The sequence below is a fragment of the Schistosoma haematobium genome, chromosome 2 (genome assembly GCF_000699445.3).
Source record: "Schistosoma haematobium chromosome 2, whole genome shotgun sequence".
NCBI lineage: Eukaryota > Metazoa > Platyhelminthes > Trematoda > Strigeidida > Schistosomatidae > Schistosoma > Schistosoma haematobium.
Window position 1 is genome coordinate 40,665,742 of NC_067197.1, and position 18,436 is coordinate 40,684,177.

General features: G+C 34.9%; 1 protein-coding gene across 2 annotated transcripts; it reads left to right on the forward strand.

The window, feature by feature from the left end:
• The first annotated feature begins 3,976 nt into the window (after positions 1-3,976).
• Positions 3,977-10,310, forward strand: SLC3A1_3 (Neutral and basic amino acid transport protein rBAT). Of its 2 annotated transcripts, XM_051215203.1 has the most exons (10): positions 3,977-5,289; positions 5,327-5,619; positions 5,658-5,777; positions 5,820-5,927; positions 5,960-6,081; positions 6,116-6,253; positions 6,286-6,446; positions 7,918-8,159; positions 9,044-9,163; positions 9,816-10,310. In XM_051215203.1, exons 1-10 carry the CDS (start codon positions 4,920-4,922, stop codon positions 9,954-9,956), a joined length of 1,815 nt encoding a protein of 604 aa, XP_051068395.1. In that variant the 5' UTR covers positions 3,977-4,919; the 3' UTR covers positions 9,957-10,310. The 2 variants fall into 2 exon arrangements, with proteins under 2 accessions (XP_051068395.1, XP_051068396.1); XM_051215204.1 differs by having other exon boundaries at positions 4,902-5,289; positions 5,960-6,253.
• The last annotated feature ends 8,126 nt before the right edge of the window (positions 10,311-18,436 follow it).

Consider the following 18,436-nt stretch of genomic DNA (forward strand, 5'->3'; position numbering starts at 1 on the left):
TCTTATGGAAGGTTTATAACGCATCATATTCCTGCCTGAAGTTTCACAAGCAGTCTTAACTTTAAAATTATTTATCTGGTCATGTTCATTATTTTTAAATCGTCATATACGTCAACAACCTGCGTGTTAACCTGGCCCATACATACGTTACACTATATCTCCATGTCTTCTAAATTTAGGAATCATCTGGATCGCCTTTAACATTTATCAATAAACCCATCATAGTCGTTGTTGCTAATCGTATTTGGGTTTATGGATTGGTTTATCATATTAGCAGCCTAAAATGCGAACATAGTTTAGATAATAAGATTAAAAATTTAGGTACTATTAACTGCACTAGTAAAATAACTAAATCATAAAGTAGCTGTTGGCTAAACAAACGTTTAAAATCAAAACTCCGTAGCCTACTAGAATTAACACTAAACGAATCTTTCTGAATTAAAATTTATAATTAAATTAGGCGTCTCGGATTCTTTAACGTTATAAATTCCTGATAATTTCGAATCACCTAAAGCAACAATACCTATTTTTCCACTGACTAATCCTCAATCAACATTATAACTAGTTAGACGTAATAGTTTCAGGATATCGTCATAAAACATTGTCATGACTTGACAATCACGTAATATGATTGATAAAATTAATGAAACTACTAACCAAATCGGTCAGAAAATTGACTTATAATTATCACTAGTGTTGTTTTTCTTTTATCTCCATTCACTACAGATGATTACAGTATGTTTCTCTATCAGTTGCTCATTCAGTAAGTATCTCAACACCTTGTCAGTCTAATTGATGGTTTAGCGACACAATCATGCATGCAAATAATCAGTATAAGCAGTCGAGCAAATCTCCTGCAAACTGAAAACATCAATGTCGAATTTACCCCAACACTGACTAAGGTTCAAGCCATTATCATAGACATGAGTTGGGAGTGTACTCCCCTGGTTACAACTTACGTACTCCCTGATAATCACATGAGCATCACTCACGGTTAATCATCTTGTAAAAACGTATTTGGCCGAGTACATCTTGCAGCACCACATCACTTCGTAATATAACACAGGCCTAACTGATTTTAATAACTTATAACCACTATATCTCAATTAAATCGTATTCCGCCTTATGATAAACTGCATACTTGCAACTGACTTGTATGCCCAATCAGCGGGCAAGTATAAATATAAATAGTCTGCCGCAGATCAGAACATTGAGTCTAGAGCATGTCTCTTACGAATACATTCATGTTTAACGATTTGTTCCTAGCTATCTGTCCAAAATTCATATAATTATCACTCATGTATTTAAATTTTGTTTTGATCACCATTCATGTGTAGTAGTAGAATTACTAAATTCTATCACGGTCAAGTAAAAATGAGGTTGAGAAAATCTTCCCGTAACTAAATAAACCGTATCAAACTAACTGGAACACTAGTTGGAATTCTTCTCCACGGTATACTTTTGTTCCTTCAGTTAGCCTACTAATACAGATGCAATTGGAATTCAACTCATATGGACAACTTACCGGCATAATCGTTATCTGATTTCATAATTTAAACCAAAACTAATACCTGTATTAACATTTCTACAATATTCATCACTTTAATATTTCTAAACACAAAATAATTACTACCTATACGTTAAGTTATTAACCAACGGCTATTAACACGCATCGTTTTATTATTATTATTATTATAACCCCATTTTTTATAGCTCAAATAATCTTCACCCAAATTTTCATTTCAAGCGTTTTAAGCATGAAGGCAGATATTTTAAGATTATTACATGTATTTCCCGACCAGATGCTGCCGTCTTTTTGATTTATCTTTCAGCTAATCGATATTCGGAGGATTCTTATTATTCTTGGTAACCTTCGGCGCGCGACGATCCCATCCAATTTGGTATCGAACCAACATCACGTTGATTCTAGTGGGAGAGTAGTGTAGTGGCATTGGACAATAGCCACACAGTCCACAAAGCTGTAAACACGAGACTACTCAGAAAATAGATATTCAATATTTAACTCGGGGAAATACCTAACAATGGAGAAGGCGCGAACAATGAATTGAATGGACTGGAGTTGATCGAGTGGCATGGCTCGGCCATGCAGGCGTGGTCTCTGCTGAATGTTACCTTATATCTTCTATTCATATTAAATATATTGTTCTTTCTCTAGCCTAACCTTGTTCTACATAATGTATTGGTAATTGATACGATACAGTGAGTTGGTGTAGTCGATGGTGTGACTTCCAGGTAAGATCTTATAGATTAGGCAGTTATATCATGACAAATCTACAAATTTAGGATTAGGTCTATTATTAGAGCAGTACTAATATCATAGTAGACCATAATTCTACACACTTGCGCTTTACTTATGTTAGCAGCAACAGGCTAGTCTTCACACAATCACGCATATAAAAGAAATAAATTGGAAACAAATCTAGCCATACAAGAAGGACAAAAGAACAATGAGAATAACGTATTTTATTTTGGGAAATGAGAATACCCAAAGACTAATGACCATTCGTTGAAACAACAGCTACATCTCTTTCAAACCAAGAATTTAATATAACGACTAAACTCTTGATACTTAAGTTCAAAGTTTAGAATATATCTAGCCTCCTTAACAGTGACCTGTGGATTCTGTAGACTCAAAATGCTCCATATCAAAGTTATCCCTCCTTCTCATTACTCGATAAACTCCGATATTATGAAACCAAATATAATTGCTAAACAGAATGACATGATTTCCAGTATACTCTAAATTCAGTGAGTGTCATGAAGAAGGTTGCTTTAGTATGTCTGTGCACAATCAAGCGATCAGGTGAAGTTGTAGCTATTTCTAACTACCCATGGTTTTGACAACGTTATCATCCTAGCTTTATATCCTCTTTTCACGACCCACATGTTTTATGTTGTGGTGGACCAAATAATATATTAACTCAAAAATGATAACAGAGTTATTAAGTACAAATAGTAATGTCAATATATATCAGCTAAACGTTATAAACACAACAAAAATTAGAGACGTTACTTAGTTCAGCAGGTTTTTGCGTGTTTCGGCTGAGTTTGGTACCAAAATCCACAATTATGGATGATTGAAGATTCCAGTAAGATTGATGTCTTTCCACTGACATAACCAAGCGTAGAATATAGTCTAATTTGGTTGCAGTCTATATATGTAGACGGTAGTTGATTTAGAGTTCAGTTAACACAGTCACGAGCAATGAAGAACAAAAGGTATGTGTATAGCAGTGTATTTGTTAGTAGGTAACAACGTGTGTTATGCTATGAGTGTAACACGACGGAAGAAAGTGTGTTCAGGGTTATGCACTTAAACAGTACGTGCAATCATTTAATGGTAAATGTACAGGCTATGAAAAACTAACAGAATAAATACAACCAACATCAAAAACTATTTACAAAATAAGCTTGTCATGCATATCTCCACATAGCTCCCCAGAGTGTCCAGAGGTAACACTGGTTATAATAACAACAACGAAAAATTGTGAGAGTAAGGTATACACATGTATGCAAAATAATATTTGCGGTAATAACCAAAAAGAAAAAACGTGGAGATGGGTACGAACTGCGCGTTAGTAATGTACATTGTGATAGTATACAAAGTAGTATGAATGTAGGGTAGCACGACAAAAAAATTGAGAATGCGGTCATTCACTGTCTTGTTTTGTTAATAATAACAATAACGTGCAAAGCTGTTAATAAGCCCACAAAAATTGAATTGTTTACTTTATGTACGATAAATAAATGATTAGCTAGGATTCACTCGTTTATTATTGCGACAAAAATTTTTAAAAAATCTGTGACAAAACGAGTAAAATGTAATTAATTATATACACGTGTGAAAAGAAAAAAATAGTAGATTTTATTTGGAAATTGAGTGAATTTAACAGTGCAATATATAAGTGATTGTTTGTTCTGATTTTTTTATTCAGCAAAATGTACATAACGTTTGGGTTTCTTTACAGTCCTGTCTGAACGTGTTAAGCAAGTGGGCTTGATGCTTGGATTTTCATCCTCCTCTGCTCTCGTAGTAACTAGTGGGAGGGTTGATTAACTGCAGTGCTATCTTTGTCTTGTTGCGCTTCGTAGAAAGCTGGCTTTATTCTACCAATAGCGATAGTCTCCTTCTTTCCACTTTCGTTGGTGATGAAGTGTTTGTTTTTTTTGTTTAATTACTTGGTAAGGTCCTTCGTACGGTTGTTTCAATGGCTTTTTAACTGCGTCGACTCGAACAAAAACAAATTTACAAGTCCCTAGGTGTTTATCAAGTCGTACGCGGTTGTTGCGTTCACGCGGAGGTATCGCTTTAATGTTTTGCATTGTTTGTGATAGACGGCTTACGAAACCACTTGGATCATTTGACACTGTTGATTCTTGATCAACCAACTGACCTGGCAATGTTAATTTAGTACCATAAACTAGTTCAGCTGAAGTGCAACATTTGTTTAAGCGAGGTTTCGTCTAATTTGTACGGACCTGAGAGTTGTTTCATATGCCGTAACAAGTGAGATGGTCTCTTGTCACCTAGTTCGCATGCTGTTAACAGTTGCTGAAGTCTTTTTCGTCAGATACTGATATGCGTTGTATTACAGCTGCTTTAATTTCTTGGCAAGAATCGGTCTCTGGTACTTGGTCGATCAGGTCTCGACTTCAGTAGCGATTTAGATAGGGACTGCGCTTGTCATCCATATCTCCACAATGTTGGGCGTTAAGTCAATAAGTGAATACTAAAAGATTTTAAAGTTTGTCACGTCATCAAAAATTTGTATAAGAGTAAAAGCCTTCACCTTTATATTTCGAATGACCGATTAAGCAGCTTGCTATTTTGTTTTTCTTTTCTATTGTCATCTACATTTCATCATTCTCACTTTACAAGCGGTTGGTTTGTGTAAAGTATGAGTTTGAGCGGTACCAATGGTAGAGTTCCATACGACGAGGAGGTGGGGTTTTTACCAACCTCAAAAGATAGTCCTGATACAAATGAAAATGAAGCAGGACAAAAAGACACCTATCGTTTACTTACAAGAGAAGACTTGATGCAGCTAGACAGCAAAGAGCCGTTGTGGTTACGTCTTAGATGGGGTCTATTTATATTGTTTTGGATTGTTTGGATTGGACTTCTCTTAGCGGCAATCTTAATAATAGTGTTCACTCCCAAGTGTCCTCCAAGACCTGTTCTGCCTTTCTGGAGATCAAGTGCTGGGTATTGGGTCAACCCATTTGCTTACGCGGATTCTACCGGTGACAAAATCGGAGATCTACGAGGTTAGTTAAGTTCATATCCTTCTTCTCTTACATTTAGGCTTGGTCGAAAGACTCGGATATATCAAAAGTACTATAGGTGCGGGATTCATTGTCCTCAGTTCTATTTTCTCCGGTCAGTTTACTAATGACCAGAAAACATTGGGTCTTGTGGACGATTTCTATACTATTGATCCTGCCGCTGGTACTATGGAGGATTTTAAGTATTTTGTGAGGTCATGCCACAAAAATGGTATTCATGTGGTCTTGACCATGGACTTTAATTCTGTCTCTGCGAAACATTCATGGACTGATTCAACGTCTATGCTCGAACCATATCCGAGTGGTGGACGGGTAAGAACATGATAAAAACGTTTCTACTATTTCGTTAGATTTCCCGTTTAGGTGGCGATGCAAGAACCGTTATACAAGGCACCGGATATTACTCTGTTCTTGGTTCACAGTTTGTTGATCTTAATCTGAGAGAGTCAGTTACATTAGATCGTGTTTCTGTAAGTTAAGCCGTAGCATAATGAAGTTTGAATCCATTGTAGGATGTGGCAAAGTTTTGGCTCAATGAGGGCATAGATGGCATTCTTTTAGACAATGTTGCTTTCTATGTTGAAAACAGTGCAGAACCCACCGCCCCGATTACAAAAGAGGTGCGTTTTTCTCAGTTAATTTTATTCAATAGTTGGGTTCAAAATGGTTTGCTAAATATCCGACATCACAAATTTACCTGAATGAATCAGTGGAGGTTGTTCGCAGAATTAGGAAGGTTGTCGATGAAATGTCGGAGTCCAGTGGGAAACCAAAGTAAGTTACTTGTGTGTTACTGTAAACGTCTAAGGTTATTGGCAGTTGATGCTGGTAATACAGGATATGGTATTAGTGAGAAGGAAGACCCTTCCATGCAGTATCTCGGGACGAAAGATTCGCCAGCAGCACATGTAGTTGTAAGCCGTCAGTTTGTTAAGCAGCGTGGTTGGTAAGCTGTTCTATTCGAAGCTTATTTTGTAGGAAAGCATCTCCAACTAATCCTCTCGTGATAAACAACAATATTTTGACGTATGATATGCTAAGTGTGGATGACAGAGATTCCATGGCTTTGGCAGCTGCTTCAACTACTGACCCTAGACAGTCTGATCTAGTTGCTTTGGCTTCTACGTTTCTGCTTCCAGGTGAGCGTCGTCATTTGTGTTGAATTCATTTCCTTTTCAATACTATAAACAAACTTAGTGGTGATTCCTTTAACATGCTGAAATTCCAATTGTATGTTTCAAATAAGTGCTTATTTAGTCTTTTAAGTCACTTTACATGACGTCACGTCATTTTACACACTATTGAGTTATGTGTCATGTGTGTTCTGCAATTGAGTTTGTCGTTTGTCACAAGAAGCTTAAACAATTGTTTTTACATCGGTTAAAAACGTACTGAAGAAGAACCATGGACTTGTTCCTGACTAAGTTCATCAGTATCCCGAGTAGTGGCAGTATTGAAGAGCTATAGAGATCTGAAGTCCCGAATTATCAAGCTACACATTACCATTTATATCCTTTTACGTGTCAAGATTACTATGTACTAATAATTGCTTTATGAAATACTGATTTTGTTGCAGTAAAACCTTTCAGCACTAATTACGCAAGATAACAATAAATTTACCTTTTAGCGTACGCTGAGATGTAATTATGCGAATAGTGTGTTCTGCGTTCTTTAGTAGTCCCTTTCTGCACCAATCTGTATTGAGAGGTTGATGCCAGCTTAATTGGTACAACTTCATCCATCATGTATTGGATGTAGAAATTCCCATGTAACTGTCTCTGGTTCCTTCCAAAGGTAAGAAACAGTGAACATGACAACAATCACGGGTTCTTCAGTCTAGTCTCACCGTTACTTGACATAGTGGTGTTTAAGCCCTTTATAGAAACATGTAAGTATGTAGAAGCACGACTTTTAATTATTCCATTTGATGTAACGTGAGACCGAAAGATTTATTGCAATATCTGCAGAGTTATGGAAATCGATGGCCCAAACGTCTAAGTAAACCGATTAGTCATTCAGAAATGTATCGCTCCAAAACAGTATCAAACCCATCAGAACAGTTTGTGAATTTTCTAGTCAGTCACTAAAGATGTGGTGACAAATGCAAATTATCTCACGTTACCTTATTTGATATCAGCATAATAGGAGGAGTTTCGCGTAGTGGAAACTGAGATAAAAACACTGATGTCGACGGTAGTAGACAACTGCGTATAGGAAACTTAGTTCGAAGATAGCGAATGAAATTACGACTAGTAACAAGTTCAGAGCTCATCATCAAATATGGGATGAACGCATCTACATCACTGATCGGTTTTAACCTGTCTCGAACCACAGCAACTGGAAACGAATGTGCTGTCGATTTTTATGTTATTGTTCCAATAAATAACAACCTTAACGATTTAGCATACTGTAAACACAGTAAGTGAATGGGGGAGAATGAATTCATTACCAATCTGTAAATTAGTTAGTTGTGACCATCATAATAATCCGTCACAATTACGTTGCTGTGTTCTGTCGCAAATACAGTCAGTTATTCCTTTAGCAAACCCTGTACTTTCCCTGAGTTTTGCAATTTTTGGGAGTATATTTTTGTGCTTGCTGTATTTCTAGGCACTTGTCTACTGTATTATGGTTCAGAGTTAAATGAGGAGACGAGAAACACCAAATTCACTGCCGATTTTTACCCGTTTGATGAGAAGACTGTGTTCACTGGCTCTAACGAAACTGATGTGCTTTTATCTCAATTAGCCATGCCTTGGGATCAATCTGGAGTTGGTTTCTCGGCGATGCTATCAAATGTTACTTCTTTTACAGAATATTTGAAAGCCTTCAAATTTAATGAAACAGTCGAGGTACGTATAGTGACTAGACTACTAGAGATCGAATATGCCAGAATATTATTGAAATTTTCTCTTAATTGCTAAGTATTTATTTTACGTAGGTTTAACGGTATTATCATTAAAACTAACGGGATCATTTGCATCAAACGCAAAATTTTCAACCAGTTTTGTCATGGAAAATTTCTCAATAGATTGCATAATAAACAGTTGCTTATAAGCTTGCTATACATGTCTAAAACGTACTGTCATTTGACACTGAAAAGCAAGTAGATTGCATTGTCAGAAAACGATTATCCAGCTTCAACTATCAAAGTATTAGTTGCTCACTCCTCTAGCCTTGAGTAACTGTCTGTTTTGTTCAGTACTAATCACACATTCAACTAGGTTGATAAATGTAACCTGAAATAAGTTAATGTTACCTCAAATACGTAGTTACGGGAATTAGAAGCATTGACTGACTCCCGATATATGATCAGAGTTGCTTCAATTTTAACATTCAAAATGTGATTCTTACTATGTCGTAGTTAACCACTCACCCAAACCTCCTTTAAATTTTCACTGCAGATTTTTCTGGGTGAAACTTCCTTTTCTTGTCATTGTAGGAGTTCATTTTCTAGAAACATATGTTTTGTATAGATTATAATATTTTCAATTTCTGAAAATACAACATGTTAACTGTGAGCATTCATTTCACTCAGTTCTCTTTATTGCTTCTTGGCTTAAAAACGTTTAGTTTATTTCGTATATTTGTTTTTCATGAGATGTTAACTAGTCTAATGATGACGCTCAAGATATCGATGGCTGTTGATGTGCATAAAATCGGTTCCCCAAGTGTTTTGTTGAATTAAAGTTGTCATGTACAAATAATGGATCATTTGTCTTCCCATCTGTTTTAGTCCGCAACATCAAGTGGTCGTGGGATTACTTCTCTCTCACTTGTTCAAGATCTTGTAGCGATCCGTAAAAATGAAAGCTTGCTATGGGGAGGTTTCAGGATGTTGCAACCCAGTCGCATTGTAAGTTGATTATTATTGTACTGATTTCTTGCATCATTTTTAATTTGATTGTAAAATTTGAGGTAATACTTCTCTTTTCAGCAATGAACCTGATACTTAGTTATTTAGATACTGAATGCAGTTACTGGGTTATCAGTTTGTATTTCATCTCACCCGAGTAGTCTTAGTGATAGTTGCACAATGTGTGTATAGACTGTAGTGGAATTATCATACTGTATGTTGAAGGGCCTATCATGCATTGTCTTTCCGTTTGTATGCAGTATTGTGTCAACGGTATGATTGACCATTGACATACTCATACACTGTTGAAGAATAATGAGTTTCATTCACACTAGGTACTTGGGTACGAACCATACTCTATGTGGGAGTGCTAATAGTACTATTTGAATTCCCAAGTCGAAGTAGGTGAATCGGGGTTCGAGCTTGAGACTTAGTGGCTAGAAGTCGAACACTTCTTAACTTACACCGCTTACCAACGGTATAATATTCATCCTAAAATGAACTAATATTATTTAAAGTCTCTTGTAAAAATAACGAGATGCGTACATCAAAACAATCAATAACCGAATGCTTGTTTACAGTAGTTTTGTGATTCACTTCTCTATCAGGCTTTACGAAGAAATGTTTTTGCAATTCCCTCCTTGTATTTCAGACAGAAGAGTTGAATTTTGAGATATTTGAACGCAAAGCCGAAGGTTTCCCAGCTTTCATAATTGTTTTACGCAAAGAGTCCAATGCGGTCAGTGGGACATTTGACTTTTCTAGTGTGTGCCCTAGCATCATTCCAAAATAATCTATCCTCCAAATAGAAATTTCCCAATTGATCAACCAGTTAGTAGTCAACGTGTTTACCTGAAATCTGATGGGCAACCTATGATATATGTTTTCAAATGTGAATGAAATAAGTAAACTTACCGAGGTTTCATATGTATGCAGTCAATAACTGATTTGTTGTGCTTGAACTGTCAGCTATTACTTTTTCAACTTATCGAACTTTATCTGTTGTAGTACAAAATGCTTTCTTAGTTTACCGCTAAATTGTGTGCTTATGTTCATTCCGACCAATTTACAAATATATATTTCTTTGCTCAAACTCCTCAGACTTTTGTACTGTTTAAAAATGAATTGGGTATTACGCGCATTATATTGAATAAACGGTTATTATTAAATTAAGATCAGCCTAAATTACTTATATACATAATGTGGTTATTGACGAGATTTTATGAAGTGTATTAAAATAAACAAGATGATTATCATGTAATTTGAAATTTTGTAGGATTGTTTTTGTGTATCTCTATTGCTAATTTCACGAATAAATGATCTAATCACCGGGACTAAAATGGAACTTAAGTTCAAATGTTAAGGACTGTCCCAACCAGTTTAAAAATATCTTTCTCATATAAGGTGGATGGAGGTAGTGTACTGGATGTCTTGAACTCAAATCTCGTGCTATTTGATACTTATCAATAAAAGATAACTGTAATCTTGAGGAAACTGGTATTTCCTGTTAGGTTTGATCCCGTGTCACCAAACCGAACAGTCTGAGACGTTACCACTGAACTATTGGGGCAGTAACTCACTTATCGAATTTTTTTCTACAACAGACTCGATAAACTGAATTAGGGTGATCTTGAATTTTTAATCCAAGTAGTGAGTCTTCTATCCGATCATTCAGTATGCATACTTTAGGATATACAAGTTGATCAATAAATATAGTGCCAGGAAACTAGAGCAGACATCTTGTCTAACTATGAATGCATAATATAATATACAGTTTAAAGTAAAAATGAGTCCACACTGAACATTACTGTGTTAATCTGTTTACTGGTTTATACATTGTTCAATCTCAAGTGTAAAACGGTGGATTTCATTTCTACACGTATTCATATTCTTGAGTCAGTTTGTCCTAATATTTCCTTGATACATAGTCGTCAATAAATGGCCTCAAATACAATCCATTGCCTGTCAATCGCGTGTCATCAAATCTCTTTTGCAGTTTACTGTATCGAAATTGTCAGTTGGAATATTAAAGATTCCCGTTGTGAAAATTAGGACAACACATATAAGCGAACAATATTGTTTTCAATTAGATCGTCATCAGGCTTTACTCTAATATACATGAATATTTATACGAAAATGTAAACCAATCAAGGCAATATGAGTCAATAATCACAATGAAATAGAATAAGTCTCTACACACAATGGGTAAAAGTACAAGTTGATAGTAGGAAGACAGGTGAACTGATAATAGTAAGAATAATCTTAAATACAATAACAAAACTCTTATCAATAGTTAAACGTACAAAGAGGCGGAAAATTACAAACAAATAATGGATGTGGAAATAAGGTTAATGATAACAAAAGAGAATAAAATAAATGAGGATAATAATAAAATTTAAAAATATATCGTTAGTTAAGTTATAACTGGCCATTGAAGGGATAGGAGGGTTACGTATTTCTTCTGTACACATAAATTGGGGTTATATGTAGGAATTCCAATGGCTTCAGCTATATGTAGGAGGCGGGAACGAACTCCGTCGGGAAATGATGGAGGTATACGATAGATAACTCGAAATGATTTTGATTTATCTACAACATGACCGCTATCAATGAGATGTGCCAAGATAGAACTGCGAATAGATTTTATCTGGCCCTTTATGTACCAAGTTGGTAGATGTTCACTCATTCGTTGGTTAAGTTGCCTGGTAGTACGCCCTATATAGCTATCTCCACAGGACGTTTAACTATTGATAAGAGTTTTGTTATTGTATTTAAGATTATTCTTACTATTATCAGTTCACCTGTCTTCCTACTATCAACTTGTACTTTTACCCATTGTGTGTAGAGACTTATTCTATTTCATTGTGATTATTGACTCATATTGCCTTGATTGGTTTACATTTTCGTATAAATATTCATGTATATTAGAGTAAAGCCTGATGACGATCTAATTGAAAACAATATTGTTCGCTTATATGTATTGTTCTAGTTCGAATATTACCGAGTTCACATAGAAAACACACATGTACAATAATTGTAAACATCCTCAACTATTAGAACACTTAGTCGATAAGCTATCCACTTTACCAAACTAAGAGATTTGAACAAATTATACAGATTCCGGGAAACTTCAACTAACTTCACTAACGAATTGTGATTTTGCCATTTTCTGAGGGTCAAATCAACAAGGAATAGAGATATTACTGGTCAACATCCTCTCATCGACTACCCTTGAGGTGACTGGAAGTGGTGACTCAATTATCAATAACATTGAAACCTCATTTAATTTACCATAAATCTCATGTCTAAAAACATTTACGTGATAATGTAACCATGGATTTGTAAACGAGAACCCTACCATAATCATTATTGTTATTAGTGTTTTCGATGCACTCTGATGAACTTGCGACTTTGTCGATAGATTCTGAATGATGATTTGGCACAAACTTCCAACGAAAACATTTTTAAATCTGTGTTGTATACACAAACGTTCACTTGTCTGTCTGGTCAAGTCAATTGCATTTGTTGTTAACAATTATAAGTATAGGTCAATGTTTCCAGACAGTGTGTAGAACGATTGAAAACAGTCAATATATGAGGGTTCACTATTCACAATCGTGCACAATTAAACTATACACATGGAAATCGCTGCCATTGTAAACTGAATTTCAAATATCAAATAACGTTTGTTAAACCCTCTTTGATCACAAGTTAATGCTCATCTATCACCCTCTCACGCCACTAGCTCATATCACTCACTACCTTATGATCCACACTTGAATGCTCCTATGTTGTCAAATAGCGGTCACCTACATGGATAGTCGGTTAGCCTATGTTGTGAAAAGATCACCATACTCTGCACAACTCACGAATCCAACATTCCACATTCATCATGTTGAACGGATTAAGATGGATATTTAGTATATATGACATATGCATAGTTTAAAATGTGTGTTATTTGATGGGTTCTCGTGGTCGAATGATCAAACGTTTGGGTGATATGGGCGTATCAGTTGTCGTTGTATTGACGTAGTATGCAAACGTTGTATGAAACCATCAATACACACACACGCACATGTGAATATGCAGATCTATATCGATTGTGGACAGCTATTGCACTGACAAACTGGTCGATTGTCACTCGTAAATATAAGTTTATTCCAGGTGTCAGCATTCACATGTGAACTGGTCAGTCTGTGTTCACATCACAGCCTCTTGAATGGTTTCCTCGGAAGTAGCTGCATTCACAAGTTGATAGTATTTTGCAAAGCACCAGACAGCGACATTCAACAGAAATATCTCGTTCTATTTGTGATCGGTGGAGATCGATAGCTTGTTTGGAATATCCCAATAAACCGATACAATCACTCGATCATCATCATCATCAACAACATGTGTTTACCGTATATCACCAAAATAACTAAATCCATTATCAGAAGAAACAACGTTCCATTAATCAATTGAAACATCACATTGCAACATGTTTGCGAAATGCAGTTGACAATTCATTCACCTAATATGTCACTACACTCATTCTCACCAAATTTATCACTATTCACACTCTATTCAATCATCGGTCAAACTTCTAACAGAAACACGTGTGATTTTCACATTCGAATATTCCAACTAATCAATTATCATCATAGATCATGTATTAAGCACTAATTAATCGGAATTATGTCGATTTGTAGAAAAGTGTTAATCAGTGTTGACCAACTTCATTGTAACTTAATGCATATATTTTATACGCGCGTGCTCACACACTCACAGATACACGAATGAATAAGATGGACTAAATAACTGGTGTACACAGCTTTGATTGTTTATCCACAACTCATCTGTTACCGAATGGAAGGTGAAGAAGACCCACTGTTCTATGGGGATTGTTATATGCATGACAACCAGTTGATGTGAGATTGTGAGAGTGAGACACGAAGTGTGAGATGAATGAAAGTTGATCTGTATAAGTAAATATATACATGTGTGTGTGTGTGTGTGTGTGGTTGAACCTGCCTAATAATGTATTTTCATGTAATGTCAGTCTGTCAAACTGGTATATTTACCAATCTCCGAATCCAGTAGTATCGTCTGATTATTATCGTGTATTTTGTTACACGGCATTTTATCATGAGGAAACTATTATTTGAGTGTTACACTTAGTCACTACTATTCTATCAGACAGATTATCGAAAGTTATCCACAATACACCCGGATTAGATGTATAATATATTGTGATTATTATGTAATACGAAGATTTCAGGTGTTCATCTGTCGATGCTTTCCAACATCTACTGATTTGTACCTAATCGACTACTAAGTGAGCAATGCTAATGTGGAATAAAAATGCTGCAAGTGAATTTGTGAACCAATCAACGGTCGCCATATTAATTGATCATATAATCTCAACATGCAATAATTGCTGAGAATGAATTAATGTTGTAGTTAAGAATGGAGGAAGAACCTAAAGTACAAAAGTTGTGTATGAAAGCTTAAAAATGATAGGAATATATCAAGGTACATTCTAGATGATGTACCGGTGATCAAACACCATAAAAGAGATCAATTACATATCTCTCATTTCCTGATTTGAATAGTCTGATCAGATTTCATGAACTTAAATTTCTGCCCAGATGTCATTCATAGTTTCATTAATGAATGTTCTATTAATGTGATATTGTAAAGTTTAACAATATTTATCTGTCTACTGAGACTACATTGACTTGTCTTGCTCCCTTGTAAACTTAAAATGGGATAGACTAATTCACGTTCACTCAATTAATTTTACTACAATCTGAATCTAATATACATCTATTAAGATGTAATAAACAGGTCACTGTTATATGTTTTGTAATTATTATTCACCTTGTGAAAAACATGTACTTCCATCAGACTAGAATCATAAAAATTATATTTAATTTATCTTCAGTGTACTTAACTGACGACCTTTAACTTGCTTATACTATCTGAGGTCACAGGTGTTACTTTCCATTATAATATCACCACCCAAACAAACAAGTCACCTATTCAAATCATGTTCATACCTATCCCATACTTCATTTGATTGGCTAGACCATTTCATTTCAGGTCCAACTCTAGAAATTTCTAATCATAGTCCACAATATATATGTAGGTATTTAGATATACTGAGCTTGATTTTCTCAGTTCATGTACAATTCGGTTATTTGATAATCAAGTCAGTATTCAATCAAGATGGATGAGAACCGGATAAAAATACATAGTGTTTTTCGACAAATAATACGGTTATTGAAATGCTGACTAATTAGTGTGCAATGAATATGTATGTTTCACATGAGACATTTAACAGTGCTTTATCGAAATTCGTAAGGATATTACTGTCAGATACCCACATATCCAAAACAGAATTATGCCGATAGTAGAATGGAATAGTTATCTTCAGTATATAACAGTTATAACCTCTGTCATCTTGTCATCAAATAGTTTCCAAAGAATGTTAAGGACACTACATGTTGACATACAAACAGAGAGAAAATCAAGCGATTGGATACATACATCGTTTGTGTAAAGAAACGACAGAAATTTCCATAATAGTGTTACAGCTTACCCAAAATGCTTTCATGAATGACTATATTCAATCATTAATGGGTTATTACCTTGTTCCAACTGTTGAGAATTTTTAACGTTGATTTTCAGCTTGAATCAAGTTTCGAAGTGAATTTTCGAGCAGAAACCAACTCAATTATGCATCACACTAGTAATTAACGGTCATATATTGTATACGGGCTCAGAGACCAACATAAGCTAATCATTTCAGTTCCACAAATAAACAGTGAGAAACTTCATGAGGCACAACTGTAGTAGTAATTAATTCTCTATAATAAATGGTTTCCTAAGTATTCGACGTTGTTCCTAACCACGTTAGTTTTACAAGAGATTAACTAGCTGAAGGTGGTCGGTTAAGTATCACCACCAGAAAACATCACGACTTACTGTAAGAAATTTCTCGAGCTCTAGTTAGTCACTTTAGTGATCTCACATTGTGCTCCATCTGAATAGAAACAAATAAATCTATCCTCCCAACTCTCAACATCTTCCTTACTTGTATTCGAGTTATTTCGTTAGAAAATATTTAAATAATAATATCGTCAGTTTCTGTCTTTTTCAAAGTAAAAAGATCTATGACTGCTAAATAAATGATATAATTACAGTTAATCGTATTTTGTCAAATTCTCCATTGTGAATGATTGTCTAAATATGACGGTCGGCTGGCCTCAACCTCTATGTGTAATTCCAATGTTTTGACGTAATACTATAATCTCATATATTCTGAACGAATTAGAGCCAGCTTGATTTGTATGGTTTATCACCATTCCATACTGATCGTCAACAAATGACAACACAAAATTTAGGTGATCGTAGTTTATGTATCGAATAGTTATGATATGAACATGGTGCTTGTGAATATTTCAATGTGGACGATTTCAAAACATAATGTTGGACATTGCGATTACTAACTAGGTAACAATTCAGTAGTATCTAGTGCGAATATGTTCAGAAAATTACCGACACAACTCTACACTGTAATAACAAAATTGAATCTACTGTAAGAAGAATACTTAGTAATCACATGCACACACACATAAAATATACCTACACGATTATCAAACTGTCACCTTTTGATAGACTATTTTACAAGAATTTTGAAGTGAATACGTGCGTGCATAGAAACAGTAATAACAACTGAACAATTCATTGATTCAAACAACCGATCAAAAAAAGAATTAATTCAGTGATAAGATAGAAGCATTGGAAAATCATTTCACATCTGAATTTCAGCACACCTAGTGTTTATGCGAAGGAATTCCTTTGATCGTTGATCGACCGTCCTATTATACCACCCGTTAAGAACTTTCTAACAAGTGTTTTCTTTGTGTTAACTCATAAATGTACTTTAATATTGATGGAAACGGTTTGTAGTTTGAATGGGTGTTTTTGGTGTTGTTGAATTCTCTAGAATGAATAGTTTAATTATAGAGGTTTCCTTGACGTTCCTAACAACGTCATTGGATCCTACTTCCTTTTGAAGTGAGCTTTACTTACGAATGCATCAGTATGGACTGGTAGGGAAACTGCATAATCTGTCATCATTGACATTAATGGACATAGACAACTATACACATGAATTCGATTGTTAAGCAGTTGAAATTGTGGGTTGAAGAAATTTTAGGGAGTTTCATCATAAGGTTTTTGAGAGATCGTTGAATTTAAAGTCTCATATAACGGACTAATTTCAGTTAGACAACTACTGAGAACCGAGAACCACTGGAAAGCTATTTTGTTCCAATATTCGACTACTTAACAATGTGTCCACAGCCCCATGAAGACTCGAACCCAGGACCTTCAAGTCTCACAGTTAGCTCTTAGCCTTCAGTTCGCTGAGTTGGTATCCAATGGTTTAAATTTCTAACTTCAATCAGTTTGCGGTATTGTAATCTGACAATCAAAACTGAGCGGTGGCTTTCCACAAATATTCTATTGATTCATGAGTGCTGACTGAGATTGAATCAATATGATATTGACCTATTTTCATTCTCAATATGAATAATAATAATCTATGAAATAATATTATTGTCACGTAATCTCATTAAAATTTCATATCATGAACTGGCCATGGTTAGACAGTAGTTGATAAAGAATCGACCTAATGAATTACAATTTAAAACACAATCTGATCTCGTGTTGACTCGTATTGACTAATATCACACTGCGACAAAATGTAATATTCAAAAACTTATTAGAAATGACAGAATATTCAAATATGAAGTGATTCAATAAAGTAAGTGACAATAAAGTTGGTGCATACACAAATGATGATTGAAGTTAAGAGTATATTTATAGTATAATCAAATTCATTTAATCATGCTCACGACTCATTTATCAGTAAATATTATATTTCTAACAACCAATGCTCTCATTCCATTGTCATATCATATCATTTCAATTATTATTTCATGTATTTGATTCATATTAATGTAATAATGACTTTGACAAGATTTATAGGTTCATGTTCTTTCCATGTGCGGAACAAACACAGTTAGTAATTAGGGTGATACATAACAAGAATGGTTTGACCGAAATGTTTTTGTCTCTTATACTGAATGTGAATATTATCATGGAGAGAATTGGCTTCATAATATAATTTAGCAAAGCATTTTGTGGTCTGTTGTATTTTGGCAATTACCTCACAATATTAGAGAGGATGTGATTTGGTTGTTATGGGCAAGTTGCAACACG

Coding starts and splice junctions, on each gene's coding strand:
- SLC3A1_3 (XM_051215203.1), top strand. CDS start 4,920: ATGAGTTTGAGCGGTACCAATGGTAGAGTTCCATACGACGAGGAGGTG. Junction 5,290..5,326: donor CAAAATCGGAGATCTACGAG/GTTAGTTAAGTT, acceptor TCTTACATTTAG/GCTTGGTCGAAAGACTCGGA. Junction 5,778..5,819: donor TTACATTAGATCGTGTTTCT/GTAAGTTAAGCC, acceptor AATCCATTGTAG/GATGTGGCAAAGTTTTGGCT.